General features: G+C 42.6%; 1 protein-coding gene across 2 annotated transcripts; it reads right to left on the reverse strand.

Annotated features, from left to right (window-relative positions):
- Positions 1 to 674: 674 nt before the first annotated feature.
- On the reverse strand, positions 675 to 14,781 carry CCDC89 (coiled-coil domain containing 89). 2 transcript variants are annotated; one of them, XR_009688953.1, is made up of 2 exons: positions 5,767 to 7,843; positions 675 to 2,810 (listed from the first exon to the last, which is right to left on the reverse strand). XR_009688953.1 is itself a non-coding variant. In XM_061120058.1 (2 exons), the coding sequence occupies exon 2, from the start codon at positions 7,039 to 7,041 to the stop codon at positions 5,929 to 5,931; it is 1,113 nt and encodes a 370-aa protein (XP_060976041.1). In that variant the 5' UTR covers positions 7,042 to 7,471; positions 14,248 to 14,781; the 3' UTR covers positions 5,078 to 5,928. The 2 variants fall into 2 exon arrangements, 1 of the variants encoding a protein (XP_060976041.1); XM_061120058.1 differs by lacking the exon at positions 675 to 2,810 and adding an exon at positions 14,248 to 14,781 and having other exon boundaries at positions 5,078 to 7,471.
- Between the last annotated feature and the right edge of the window lie 95 nt (positions 14,782 to 14,876).

Here is a 14,876-nt window from a genome sequence, read left to right on the forward strand (position 1 = left end):
ATACATAATATACATATATTGCCATGTTGCACAGCTTGTGGGATCTTAGTTCCTGACCAGGTATTCAACCTGGGCTCTTAGCAGTGACAGCACAGAGTTCTAACTACTGGACCGTCAAGGAATTTCCAATTTTACTATATTTTTTAAGAGGTGATATAGTCACATGGTGGGGCTTCCCAGGTGATGCTAATGGTAAAGAACCTGCCTGCCATAAGAGACGTGGGTTTGATCTCTGGGTCGGGAAGATCTCCTAGAGGAGGGCATGGCAACCCACTCTAGTACTCTTGCCTGGAGAATCCCATGGACAGAGTAGCCTGACAAGAAGCTACTGTCCACAGGGTCACAAAGAGTCAGATATGATGGAAGAGACTTAGCACACACAGTCACATGATTCAAGAGTCAAATGATATAAAATGGCATAAGTTGAGAAGTTACCTTCACATCCTATCCCTACCCATCCTTGTCCCCACATTCCTCTATACCACCAATAAACACTTCTCTGTAGCATTTTTTTTCCAGTATTTATTTATACAGATGGGGTACATATGTTTACATTCTTATTCCCCACCCATTCTCTCTCCCTTGCACTAAGGTAATAAATGATAGATATTCTGCACTCTGCTTTCCCTTACATATATCCTGGAGATATTTCTGTATTAGTACATAGAGCGCTTCCTTTTTCTTTCTGCCTCCCCCCCCACCCCGCAATGTATTCCAAGTATGGAGGGCCCATGATTTATTTAATATTTAATTAGTTCCTTATTGATGGTATGTAGGGTAGTTCCAATCTTTTGCTATCACAAACAACTCTGTAATGAATCATGTTAAACATGAAAGGGAAGATTATTTTACATTAATGCAAGTAAAAGCAGATCAGAACATTAAAGAGGGAGAGTTTTGGCAAAAGCGAAGTTTCTTTGGTGAACTGGGAAGTGAGGGGGCTGGGAAAAGGGTACTGTAGTAGTTGAGTGTGTAATGAATGACCAGGAGGTTCTGTCCAAGGGAAAAGTTTTTCTTGAATTAGTTTTGCCAAGTGGGATAAACAGAAGTTTGGAAAGAACATCAAATAGGGAGACTCATCTGTATAGCCCTAGGCCCTAAACTTTAGTAAGATGCTCTTAGTGTTTGGAAAATAATATCCAGTTTGTTCTTAAGGAGACAGACAACTGATTAGAAAAATCTTCTCTTGGCCACCTCCCAAAATTCCAAAAACTTTTTTAAGAGGCTGAGATTAAAAAATAAAATAAAAATTCCCAGCCTGATAAGGCCCTGTCAATCTAAGTAGTTGTGGTACAGCAGACACTGTTGGTGACCCACCCAACATCCATCTCTCTTCATCCTTGCTGACAAAGTCATACTTTTGTTAGGTAGCCCCACATACTATATGTCACAGAGACTGGCTTAAGTCAGTCATGGTAACAACTTTGCCCATGGAGATGTTTGCATATGGCCCAATTTTGGCAAATAATAATGGAAGACAAATCATCTGGTCAGCTTTGGGGAGACTAGTTGGGATTGTGGTGCTCTTTCCTTTATTTGTGTGGCAAGAGATAGTATCTCAAAGGTCTACCCAAATCTCTTGATCTTGTCATGGTGGGGAACACAGACAGATTCATTCCCGCCTTGACCTAGTCACAGCCACTCCACAGGTAACGGAGTCAATGAGGACTGGATAGAACAGCAAGCACCTGGGCAGGTATTCCTTCAAACAATGTTATTTAAGGTTTAATTTTCATGTAGTGGAGTTGGGGAGAAAGAGATTTTTTTATCAATACTTTGTTTACTAGAAACAAATTAACTTCACTTAATTTTCACTAAGTGAAAGAGAGTCAATATTATGAGAACATCAGCCAGGCAGTTCATTGTTCCTGTAGTTCTCCTTCCTTTTCTATTTCACTTGGAATTTTGGGAAACAGAGAAGTTCCTCAGAGGCACACGGAAAGGCTTACAAAGTGGGTAACACAAAAGATCGCACTTATCAGCTACACAGCACTGCTCATTTATTAGTTAGTTTTCAAATCTCTAAGGATTTTCATCTTAGGGTTACTGCTTGTGGAGGCCACAAATTCACTAGCAATCTAGGTCTGCTTTAGATAGGAGTTCTGTTGCTCTGTTTTTTCAATTTCCCCTCAAGGGCAGTAATTTGAAAGTGGTTGATTTACATTTTGACAATTTGTTCCAGTGATAAGCATCACTACAGATCAGCATTCCACACTAACTAGTCGCCCATCCTCTAATCCAGTCTGAGTCACAGATTAAATACAAGATAAACATTGAGAGAGTAGAATACAAAAGTGCTGTGAAGCACAAAGGAGAGGAAAGAAATCAGTGTCTTTTTGTGGCTCGTTAGAAGGTGGTTTGTATACCGGGGAAAAGCATGGGTTTGATAGGCAGTGAGCAGGTGCAGCTACATTATTTGCAGTGCCCAACATGAAAATGTGGAGCCCCTTGCCACACAATTATGATTCTCAAGGCAGCAGCAGTAGAATCAAGTGCTTGATTCATGGGCTGGTGGCACATGCATAAGACGGTCCTGCTAGAAGAGTTTAGGTTCAAATCTCACTCCTGTACCCCAAGGCTTCCTGGCTTTAGGCAAGTAACCCTCTCTGAGTCTCACTTTTTTCATCTGTAAAATAGTGATCACTGCACCTCCCTTGGAGAGCTGGAATGAAAGTGACATGAAAAGCACTTGACACATGATAGGTTCACATTCCTCTTAGTTTATGTTGTGGGTTCTTTTTCTCAGCTGTTCTCTAGGCATCCATCCGTCTTTGACCTTCTATTCTCATTATCCATCTTCTTTCCAGTATCTTTCAAAAGGGTATTAGACTTTGTCAGTAAGGATGAAGGGTATTAGAACCTATGGCTCAGTCGTGTCCAACTCTTTGCGACCCCATGGACTGTAGCCTACGAGGCTCCTCTGTCCATGGGATCTTCCAGACAAGCATACTGGAGTGGGTTGCCGTTTCCTTCTCCAGGGGATCTTCCCCACCCAGAGATCGAACCCTGGTCTCCCGCATTGCAGGCAGACGCTTTACCTTCTGAGCCACCAAGGAAGCCCTGAAGGGGATTGGAGTGAGCATTATAAAATGGCCTGTAGCTCTTCGTTTGTGACCTACGGAAGTGAAAATTATATACGGTTCAACCTAACAGGAACTCCTCAGCATGACTATGAATGGTATTGTCCTTAGAGCCGGGGGACTCAGACCCTTTCTTTGCGCCCACCTTGTGGGGAGCAGGTACCTTACCTTTCCCAACCTAATAAGGAATCCTGGAGGCAAGTCCTGCACTAGCCAACACTTCCCAACAAGGAGCCCCGTATTCCCTGCTCACATGGCCCTCAGGTGGCTTCCAGGAGCCTCTTCCTTCTCCTCACAGGCTGGGCATGAAGGGTGAACCTGAGAGACCTCCATCCCACCAAACGGCGGTTAGGGCAAGTGGGCGGAGCTTGCAGAGGCCCGGGGCGGGGGCAGGCAGAGCCGTTGGCACGCATGCGCACAATCTCCTCACGGCTCCACCTGAACCCGCGTTGGAGGCGGAGGAAGTAGGCCGGACTGTGGGTCCTTGTTTGTGCCCTTGCCAGACTCCTGTGCCCTCTCTCCTCTTCCTTTTAATTGTAGACATGCTTCTCCCTTACCCCCTTACAGCCACTTATGATTTCCCCAAATATCCTGGACATTTGTAAAAAAAAAAAAAATCTCCGTGACTTTCTATACAGTGCTATCTCAAATCTTTCTTTTCTCCACTTTATAAAATTCTACTAGTCGTTTAAAGAACCACTTATATGTCAGCTCCTGTGTTAGTCATCCCTGGCAATCCTCTCTTCCATCCCAACCCTCACCCTCAGGCATGTAACTGCTCTGTGTGTGTGTCTTACCCACTATGATCTCATAACACCCCTGAACACACATTACACTGTTGTGACTGCTCTTTTGCCCCTAGACCGTGCGGGAGCTCTTCTGGGCCAGAAAACGTGCTTTTTCATTGCTTATTCCCAGTGCCCACCCCGCTCCCTAAGCTTACTCAGTAGACAGTCAATAAATCTTTCAGTGTGATGTCATCAAAACCACCGGTCCCCAGTGACCATAAGCAAATTACTGAATCTCAGGTTTCCTCTTCTTTGAAATAGAAATGAACACTATAACCTTCTTCCGTGGTGCTAAGGATTAAATAGAATAATACATTCAAAGCGCTTCAGCACAATGATAAACAATATGAACTCAATAAAAGGTAACCATAATTATCTCCTATATTCTGATTCTTGATAATGTGTGAAATCGCTCAGTCATGTCCGACTCTTTGCGACCCCATGGACTGTAGCCCACCAGGCTCCTCTGTCCATGGGGTTCTCCAGGCAAGAATACTGGAGTGGGTTACCATTCCCTTCTCAAGGAAGTAAATAATCCTTTCAAGCCAGCAAGGTGGATCCTTGGAAACTGTATTTAATACCACGATCTTATTAAAAATGTGAGAAAATTGGTTTTAAAAATTGCTTTAGGTTAAAGCAAGTGATGCTTAAAATTATTTATTAAAAAGATACCAAGTAATATTTTTTTAACAAATCCATATCATTAGGTATCTCTTGGCACCCTATACTAAATGGGTAAGAAAAATACTATATTACAATCTGTCTTGGGAAGTAGCCATAATATGCTTCTATGTCAACTAAATACCGAGAAATAAGGAAGCATAAAGTGTATTTTTATATCTACCTCTTTAAGAACTTTGTATAAACATATATAATAACTGTTATCTGTTTTTATCATTACACATTTAAGTATTCCTACAAAAATGCTGTAAGTATACATATATACTTCCCATTAAAATTTTTTTTTTACAAAATGAAAGAGTTTCAAGAAAGTATGCTAATAGAAACAAAGCAATCACTCTGTGTTGCTGTATGTATCATATCCAGTGTATGACTTGTTGCCCTAAATTGGGGACTTTTGTCTGTTAACATATTGTGAAATATTAAATGAAGCTACTGATACCTGCTTTTTTGTAACTCTAAATCCCTGGTGGCTCAGACTGCAAAAGCATCTGCCTACAATGCGGGAGACCTGGGTTCGATCCCTGGGTTGGGAAGATCCCCTGGAGAAGGAAATGGCAACCCACTCCAGTACGCTTGCCTGGAGAACCCCCTTGTTCACTTTCACTTTCAAATCCTATTTTTATTAAGGGGGGGGGGGACAAGAAAATGGAATGTGATCTAAGTTTGCAGGGAAAATTAAAAGGTGGATTTTATTTATTTGAATCATATTGCTCATATAGAATGGCTATAATAAACTTTGCCTACTTTGGAAAACAACTTAATGAGCTCAATTTTTGTTCTCCAGGCTAGTGCAAATAAAAGGATATTCCATAAAGCAGGTAAGGCAAGTAACTGTTTGGCCAGTTTCAAAATCAGACACTTTTCTGCAAGTTATTCATGCTATTGATATGCTATTAACTGTTATAGCTTACAGTCTCAGTTGTGGGAGGTTACAAGCCTATCTGTCTACAAGGGCTAACTGTGCTATTTTTCACAGTAACACATCCCATTGCACTTATCCACAAGAATACATCCCCCTTCGCACTCTGAAAAGTAACAGCTGCTAATTTTAAAACTTAGGACAGCTGAAGATATCTGAGGTTGAGAATGAATAAGTTATAGGAGAGGTGGAGATACTGATAGCAAACTTAGGAAGATTTCAAAGGCACACAACGAAATTTGGTAAATCTCGTGTATTCTAGGTGGTAGGACTGAAAAATCAGTGTTACCCTTACAATGGCACTGTAGTAAACAACATCACTGTAGTAAAGTAGCTTTTCTTGGAGTGGTCTCTTGTACTTAAAAGTAGAATAAATGGAATACCATCTTGACTTTCGCCATAAGAGTAAGGCACAGATATCTGATTTCTCCATCGGAGGCCAGAGGAGGCAGAAACCTTATGGAAAGAGATGGCGGAGTTTGGCATTGAGTTCTCTCTCCTTGCTTAAAAGATCTAGGCTGTGCTTTTTGAAAGCTTCGGACTGCAGCCTGAGTTCATCATAGGCGGCCTGGATGCCATCCACCCTGCGCTGAAGCTCCCGGACTCGCAAGTTGCTGTTCACGGCCACGGCCTCTTGCTCAAAGCGCTCGAGCGCGTGCCTCCTGGCCACGTCGGCCATCTCCAGCTTCTCCTCCAGCTGGCGGATCTCCGCTTGCTTGTTCTGAAGCACCTTGCCCCTCTCCATGGACAGCTGCAGCAGCTCCTCTTTCTCCCGAGTGACGGTCTGCAGCCGGGCCCGCAGCTCCTGGTTCTGCTGGCTGTGCGCCTGCTCGGCCTTGGCCGTCTGCCGCAGGGCCTCCTGCTGCTGCTCCTGGAGGCTCTGCAGCTGCGAGCGCAGCCGCTCCGTCTCCTCGGTGTGGGCGCAGGCCTGCCGGTTCTGCAGCTCCAGCAGCTCTTGCTCTCGGGCCTGGGCCTGGCCGACGTCCCGGGCGTACTTCCGTTGCAGGGTCTCCAGCTCCGTGGCTAGGGCCTTGCTCCGGGCTGTGAGCAGCACCACTTTGGCCTCCTGGGCCTTCAGCGCTGGGCTGAAGAGCTGGTCATTCTCCAGCCTCAGCTTCTCGTTCTCCTCTCGCAACTTGGCGTTCTGCCTTTTGTGTTCATCCTTGAAGCGGATCATCAACTCGTGGTTGGCGGCCAGGGTCATAAAGCGTTCCTCCAGCTTCTGGGCCTGCTGGTTCTTGGCCTTCAGCTCCTCGGCCTCCAGCAGCCTCTTCTCCTCCAGCTCGCTGTTGAGCAGTTCCAGGGTCTGGCAGCGCTCCAGGGCCCCGTCGGACCTCCGCTTCAGGATGCAGATGAGCTGGGACTGCTCCTGGATGCGGGAACGCAGCATCGCCCGCTCACTCTTGTCCTCCTCGGACAGCCCCCGGAGGTTCGCCAAGGCTTCCCTCAGACCATCCAGCTCTTTAAACTCCATCTCTTCTTCCTGGTCTTCCAGTTTTTTGGTTTGCTTATCTAAGGGTTCTTCAGAGGGTGGGGTGTCCATCCTGGGATCAGACTCTTCCTGAGGCATTGGCACGCTCCTCTACTGACTGCAGAGCTGACTGCACAGCACCCCACCTTCCAGATTTCAAAAGCCAAGGTGTTGCTAGGGACTCCTGGCAATCTCCAACAGTTGTGTACCCAGTAAGGAGCCCTGTGATTGGTGGACCAGTCTTCAGATTGTTGTGGAGTAACAACAGGAGGGAGTCCAGAGCCAATCAGGTCAGGTTATGCTTGCCTTTCTAGCCAATCACAGCCCTCCGCTAACAGCCCAGGGTCTGGCATGTACTACACAGAGATGCCAACTCCACTTGATTTCCAGCCAGCCTCAGGGGAAGAAACCTGACTCCACCTAATCTCTTGTGGGAGTAAACAAATCAAGCAGCGGTGACATAGTCCTCCTCCTTGTCCCCACTTCAGTGGTCATGAGAATAAAGTCCTCTCCGTGGAAACCGTTGGCTCTGTAAAGAAATTTATAATCAATAAACACAAAATAGCAGAAGGACCCTGCGAACAAGGATCCTAAATGGCTGTGACTTTGTACCTAGAGTGATTAACCCAGCTTAGTCAAAGAACAAACCCCGGGGAAATGTCTCTTGTTTCTTGAAGCACTGTGCCCAGCTGGGAATATATTTTATTAGCTAGCACTCCCCTTTTACCCATTAACACAATAGGGTTACAGAGAAAAGCTTAAGGGATAATATAGGTGTGATAAACATTAAGACACACACACAATATCCACAAATCAATCAATGTAATACACCACATTAACAAATTGAAAGATAAAAACCATATGATTATCTCAATAGATGCAGAGAAAGCCTTTGACAAAATTCAACACTCATTTATGATTAAAACTCTCCAAAAAGCAGGAATAGAAGGAACATACCTCAACATAATAAAAGCTATATATGACAAACCCACAGCAAGCATCACCCTCAATGGTGAGAAATTGAAAGCATTTCCCCTGAAATCAGGAACAAGACAAGGGTGCCCACTCTCACCACTACTATTCAACATAGTGTTGGAAGTTTTGGCCACAGCAATCAGAGCAGAAAAAGAAGTAAAAGGAATTCAGATAGGAAAAGAAGAAGTGAAACTCTCACTGTTTGCAGATGACATGATCCTCTACATAGAAAACCCTAAAGACTCTACCAGAAAATTACTAGAGCTAATCAATGAATATAGTAAAGTTGCAGGATATAAAATTAACACACAGAAATCCCTTGCATTCCTATATACTAACAATGAAACAACAGAAAGAGAAATTAAGGAAACAATACCATTCACCATTGCAACAAAAAGAAAAAAATACTTAGGAGTATATCTACCTAAAGAAACAAAAGACCTATACATAGAAAACTATAAAACACTGATGAAAGAAATCAAAGAGGACACAAACAGATGGAGAAACATTCCGTGTTCATGGATTGGAAGAATCAATATTGCCAAAATGGCTATTCTACCCAAAGCAATCTATAGATTCAATGCAATCCCTATCAAGCTACCAATGGTATTTTTCACAGAACTAGACCAAAGAATTTCACAATTTGTATGGAAATACAAAAAACCTCGAATAGCCAAAGTAATCTTGAGAAAGAAGAATGGAACTGGAGGAATCAACCTGCCTGACTTCAGACTCTACTACAAAGCCACAGTCATCAAGACAGTATGGTACTGGCACAAAGACAGAAATATAGATCAATGGAACAGAATAGAAAGCCCAGAGATAAATCCACGAACCTATGGACACCTTATCTTTGACAAAGGAGGCAAGGATATACAATGGAAAAAAGACAACCTCTTTAACAAGTGGTGCTGGGAAAACTGGTCAACCACTTGTAAAAGAATGAAACTAGAACACTTTCTAACACCATACACAAAAATAAACTCAAAATGGATTAAAGATCTAAATGTAAGACCAGAAACTATAAAACTCCAAGAGGAGAACATAGGCAAAACACTCTCCGACATAAATCACAGCAAGATCCTCTATGACCCACCTCCCAGAATATTGGAAATAAAAGCAAAACTAAACAAATGGGACCTAATGAAACTTAAAAGCTTTTGCACTACAAAGGAAACTATAAGTAAGGTGAAAAGACAGCCCTCAGATTGGGAGAAAATAATAGCAAATGAAGAAACAGACAAAGGAGTAATCTCAAAAATATACAAGCAACTCCTGAAGCTCAATTCCAGAAAAATAAATGACCCAATCAAAAAATGGGCCAAAGAACTAAACAGACACTTCTCCAAAGAAGACATACAGATGGCTAACAAACACATGAAAAGATGCTCAACATCACTCATTATTAGAGAAATGCAAATCAAAACCACAATGAGGTACCATCTCATGCCAGTCAGGATGGCTGCTATCCAAAAGTCTACAAGCAATAAATGCTGGAGAGGGTGTGGAGAAAAGGGAACCCTCTTACACTGTTGGTGGGAATGCAAACTAGTACAGCCGCTATGGAAAACAGTGTGGAGATTTCTTAAAAAACTGGAAATAGAACTGCCATATGACCCAGCAATCCCACTTCTGGGCATACACACTGAGGAAACCAGATCTGAAAGAGACACATGCACCCCAATGTTCATCGCAGCACTGTTTATAATAGCCAAGACATGGAAGCAACCTAGATGCCCATCAGCAGATGAATGGATAAGGAAGCTGTGGTACATATACACCATGGAATATTACTCAGCCATTAAAAAGAATTCATTTGAACCAGTCCTAATGAGATGGATGAAGCTGGAGCCCCTTATATAGAGTGAAGTAAGCCAGAAAGATAAAGAACATTACAGCATACTGACACATGTATATGGAATTTAGAAAGGTGATAACGATAACCCTATATGCAAAACAGAAAAAGAGACACAGAAATACAGAACAGACTTTTGAACTCTGTGGGAGAATGTGAGGGTGGGATGTTTCAAAAGAACAGCATGTATACTATCTATGGTGAAACAGATCACCAGCCCAGGTGGGATGCATGAGACAAGTGCTCCGGCCTGGTGCACTGGGAAGACCCAGAGGAATCGGGTGGAGAGGGAGGTGGGAGCGGGGATTGAGATGGGGAATACATGTAAATCCATGGCTGATTCATATCAATGTATGACAAAACCCACTGAAATGTTGTGAAGTGATTGGCCTCCAACTAATAAAAAAAAAAAAAGTTAAAAAAAAAAAAAAAAAAAGACACACACACAAAAATTCAAATGAGGCTTACCTTATACACACCAAAGTCAGATTCAGATGGATTAAACATCTGAAATGTTTAATGTTAAATGTAAGGACTAAAATGAAAACTATTAAACATGGAGGGACGTCCCTAGTGGACTGTGGTTAAGAATCTGCCTTACAATGCAGGGGACTCGGGTTTGATCCCTGGTCGGGCAACTAAGCCCCTGAACAACAGCTACTAAGCCTAGGGTGCCTCAACTAGAGAGAAGCCCTAGCATGGTAACAAAGAACCTGTGCTCCGCCAAGAAAAGACCCCTATGCCACAACAACGATCCTGCATGCTGCAACTAAGACCCGACAGAGCCAAAAATAAAATACTTTTTAAAAACGGAAACTAGAGGAAAATAAAGATAAGCATTGAAGCCCTGGGCCAGGAGGGACTTTCTTAGCGTACATATTATGTAAGAGATGAATAAGGTAAAGCTTAATTGAACCAAGGTGAACATCTAAAAGATATAAAAGTTATATATAATTTAAAAAACTGTGAGACTCTGATGTCTCTCTAGCCTTTTCTTCCTCTGGACCTACCTGACATTTTATTCCCTAACCTAACCTAGTTATTGAAGCTTCCTTAGTTGGCCCTGTCTGTTGGTGTCCCCTCTGCCCAAAATGCTTTTTTCCCACCTTGTTGCTTTAGTCATTAACTCTGCATTTTACACTCAGTTAGGAATCACCTCCTTCATGAAACCTTTCCTGGCCCCTTCTACATGTACATGCTGCTGCTGCTGCTAAGTCGCTTCAGTCGTGTCCGACTCTGTGCGACCCCATAGACAGCAGCCCACCAGGCTCCGCTGTCCCTGGGATTCTCCAGGCAAGAACACTGGCGTGGGTTGCCATTGCCTTCTCCAATGCATGAAAGTGAAAAGTGAAAGAGAAGTCACTCAGCTGTGTCTGACTCTGTGCGACCCCATAGATGGCAGCCCACCAGGCTCCTCGTCCATGGGATTTTCCAGGCAAGAGTTCTAGAGTGGGGTGCCATTGCCTTCTCCGCTACATGTTCATACATGACCACTAACCACTTTTAGAGCAGTCACTCTACCCTATTTGGACTTCTAACAAAGCATTTAAAAGCTTTATTGCACTCATCATTTATGCCCCTGCCTCTCACTATTAAACTCTGAGATCCCTAGGGGTAGGGACTGTGTCTGTTTCATCCTTAAGGACTAGATCAATGCCTTGGGGAGACTCAGGTGTGTGTGTTGGATGGATGTTGAAGGCAAAAATCAAATGGAGAAAAATATTCACCATAAATATGACAGACAATAGATTTACATTTTTACAAAGAGCCTGTACAAATCAATAAAGCGTTAACATCTTAAAAGAGAAATGAACAATTAAATTCACAGATGAGGGGGATGAAATGGCTAAGAATCAAACCCCTTCGGTGACCCAATAAACGTCAGTTATAAATAGATAACTTCATAGATAAATAGAACACTTCATCTATCAAATTAGTCAATAAGTTTCCCCTTATTTTTAAGACAATCCAGGACTGATAAGGGTATAGTGAAATAGGTACTCTTCTACTGTGATCAAAGTCAATTGATGGCATGTATAGCAAACTTAAGACATCTTTATGCCTTTTGAACAAATGATTGTCCTTCTGGGGACTTCTTTGTTTAGGAAGAAATAGTCTGAAAGAAAAAGTTTTTTTCAAAGTATGGTTCATAACAACTAAAAGTTGGAGATCTAAATGTCCAAAAAAGAGAAAATGTTAAGAAAATTATGATATCCTCATATATAATAAAATATTATGTAGACATTAAACATTAGCATGTTTATAGGTAATTTAATGGCATGGAAATGCTTGTGTTTGAAAGATAATTGAAAAAAGCAAGATAAAAAAGTTAAAATTTAGAATGATCTGAATGATGTGAAAACTTAAGCGAGAGCAAAGAGCTAGCTATTCCTGTCATCACTATTTCTGGTGGTCAGACTTAAACTCTCAAGTCATGATGATAAGGAAAAAGTCTGGGGTGTTACTTATGGATGGATGGATTTTATAATGCTTCAGATTTCATGTAGAGCAGAATAGATCTGAAGGAAGAGTCTGAGATTTTCCTTCTGGTCTCAGAGATCAAGCTTTCTTGTCCCTAATCCCGACTCTCGTGTTTATGTAGAGAAAGCAAGAAAGCAAGGCTGAGGACTGGGGAAATCTCCTGAACTAAAATTTTAGCAACAACTTAGATTGTAAGATATTTTGGGTTTATGAAAGTGGGTTCCAAGATTTTTAAAAACATAAACATATTTTAAATTTGCCTCTCACATCACTTCTTTGCTTTTCCTTAAATTTCAGGCTTCACACACTGAAATAAAACTTGCAAGACCGAAGGAAGTGATGCTAAGGAACATTAATAAATTAGACACAGCACTCTTCTCAGAGGACTTGAGTTCAGTAACAATGACCTTTGATTCCTCTCTGCCGTGACTGTTTTCTTTGTTCTACCTTTTTTCCCACCTACCTTTGATCCTGAAGGTGTTCAGTATATTCCCTTCCAAGGGAGGTCCAAGTCACAAACCTTGGCCAACATTCTCCCTAGTGGTGTCCAACAAGTCCCCCTCACCCCCACCCCCACCCGCCTTCAAGTTTTTAAATATGTCTTTTGTCTAAGCTACTATTAATGTTTAGAGTTCTTCTGTACACCCTACATGAAAGTGAAAGTGTTAGTTGCTCAGTCATGTTCAACTCTTTGTGACCCCATGGACTGTAGACCACCAGGCTCCTCTGTCCATGGAATTCTCCAGGCAAGAGTACTGGAGTGGGTTGCATTTCCTTCTCTAGGGGATCTTCCCAACCGAGGGATTGAACCCAGGTCTCCTGCATTGCAGGCAGATTCTTTTCCATCTGAGCCACTGCGGAAGCCCTATATACCCTACATAATACTAGGCATTTGTACATCTTTCTTCATGTAATTCTAACAATATTCTTGAAAGATAGGCATTTTGATCCACATTTCACAGTTGGCAGAGAACAAAGAAACTAAGACACAGAGAGATTAAGCAAGTTGTTCCAAGTCACTCAGAGAGTAATAGAGACATAATTCACATCCAGATCTTTTTGATACCAAAACCCATGGTCTTTAGTTCATCATTCATTCAGTTTAATCATTCATTCATTCAGTTCATATGCTGAGAAACTGTTATATCCAAGGTTTGCAGTCCTGGCTCTTAAGATGACTACCGTAAAAGGATATAGACAAATAATAGAAAAATGGCTATTCGGTGTTATAACTGCTAACAGAATGATGGATAAATTAGACACACCACTCTTCTCAAATAATAAAAATAGGGGTGCAGTGATCTGAAGTCTGATCCAACATCCTGACTGAAGTGCTAAATGTGGAGAGTGAGAGTCTTCTTTTTTAAGGCAGAAGGAGAGGCAGTTCTTTAGGAACAAGTCAGCTAAGGAAGCGGAAGGAATGTGTGTGACTGGATCACATGGGTGGGAGCATTTGTTTTATAAAACAAACTAGGGAAATTAGTGAATGAGTCTAGGAGGGGGTGGAGATGGGAGAGCAATCCCAAAATCAGAATGGGAAGAAGAGTACAGGAGAAGGCAAATGTTGAGGGACTTTTAAACCTGGATGGTGAGTATGGATGAGAGATATGCAAAGAAGTCCATGTAACTTCCCTAGAAGTGAGCCTAGGCTAACAGTAATCATGCTTTGGTGGATGCCAAGGCCGTGTGATCAGGTCATGCAGTTCCCAGGAGCCTTATCACCTATTTAGAAGCTGCAGCAGTCACGGAGGGTGTGGAACTGTTGGCTTCTCTGGGAAAAGCCAGCAGTGACTTTTCGAAATATCACTTCATTTTTAAAATAATGGAATTTGGAAGTATTTTCACCAGAGTGGGATACAAATTGCAATGGGTACTTAGCTCTTGATTTTTCCAGTGCCTGTCTATATAACACCCCATTCTTCTGAAAATGGATCCCTTCTCCCTGGCCACAGGGTGGACACATAACTCAGGTAGGACCAATCACAAGAGCTTACCCTATCCACTCCTGGCCACTGTGAGTGGTGCAGTGGGTGAGGACATGACCCAAGCTCAGCCAGTTTCTCCCAAAGTTCTCTCAAGCTGAACCTAGGAAAGAGGAGTGCTTTAGCTGAGAGCTTGTGACGTTGGAGCTGTTTGTGGTGCTATTTCCTACTCTTAAGGAAGTCAGGGGATTCCCTGGTGGTTCTGCGGTAAAAGCAATCACCTGCAATGCAGGAGACCATCAACACTGCAGGAGACGTGGGTTTGACCCCTGGGTTGGAAAGATCCCCTGGAGAAGGAAATGGCAACCCACTCTGATACTCTTGCCTGGGAAATCCCATGGACAGAGGAGCCTGGTGGGCTACAGTCACAGGGTTGCAAGAGTCAGACATTACTTAGGGGTTGATCCACCACCACCAAGGAAGAAAGAGACAGTATTGGAGTTCCTGGGAACTCATGTTTCACCCATGAGTCCCTAAAGTCATCCATACTAACAAAGTGTCATACACTAACCCAGTGTATTTTGGCTTCTTTCTGATTGGGTTTCTGAAAAAAGGAAAAGAGCCCTAAAACATGCAGTCTGAGGGAACACCTCTAGTTTAGGAAAATGAAAATTTTCAGCAGAGACTTTGCCAAAAATCCC

This window comes from Dama dama, chromosome 2 (assembly GCF_033118175.1).
Source record: "Dama dama isolate Ldn47 chromosome 2, ASM3311817v1, whole genome shotgun sequence".
Classification (NCBI taxonomy): Eukaryota; Metazoa; Chordata; class Mammalia; order Artiodactyla; family Cervidae; genus Dama; species Dama dama.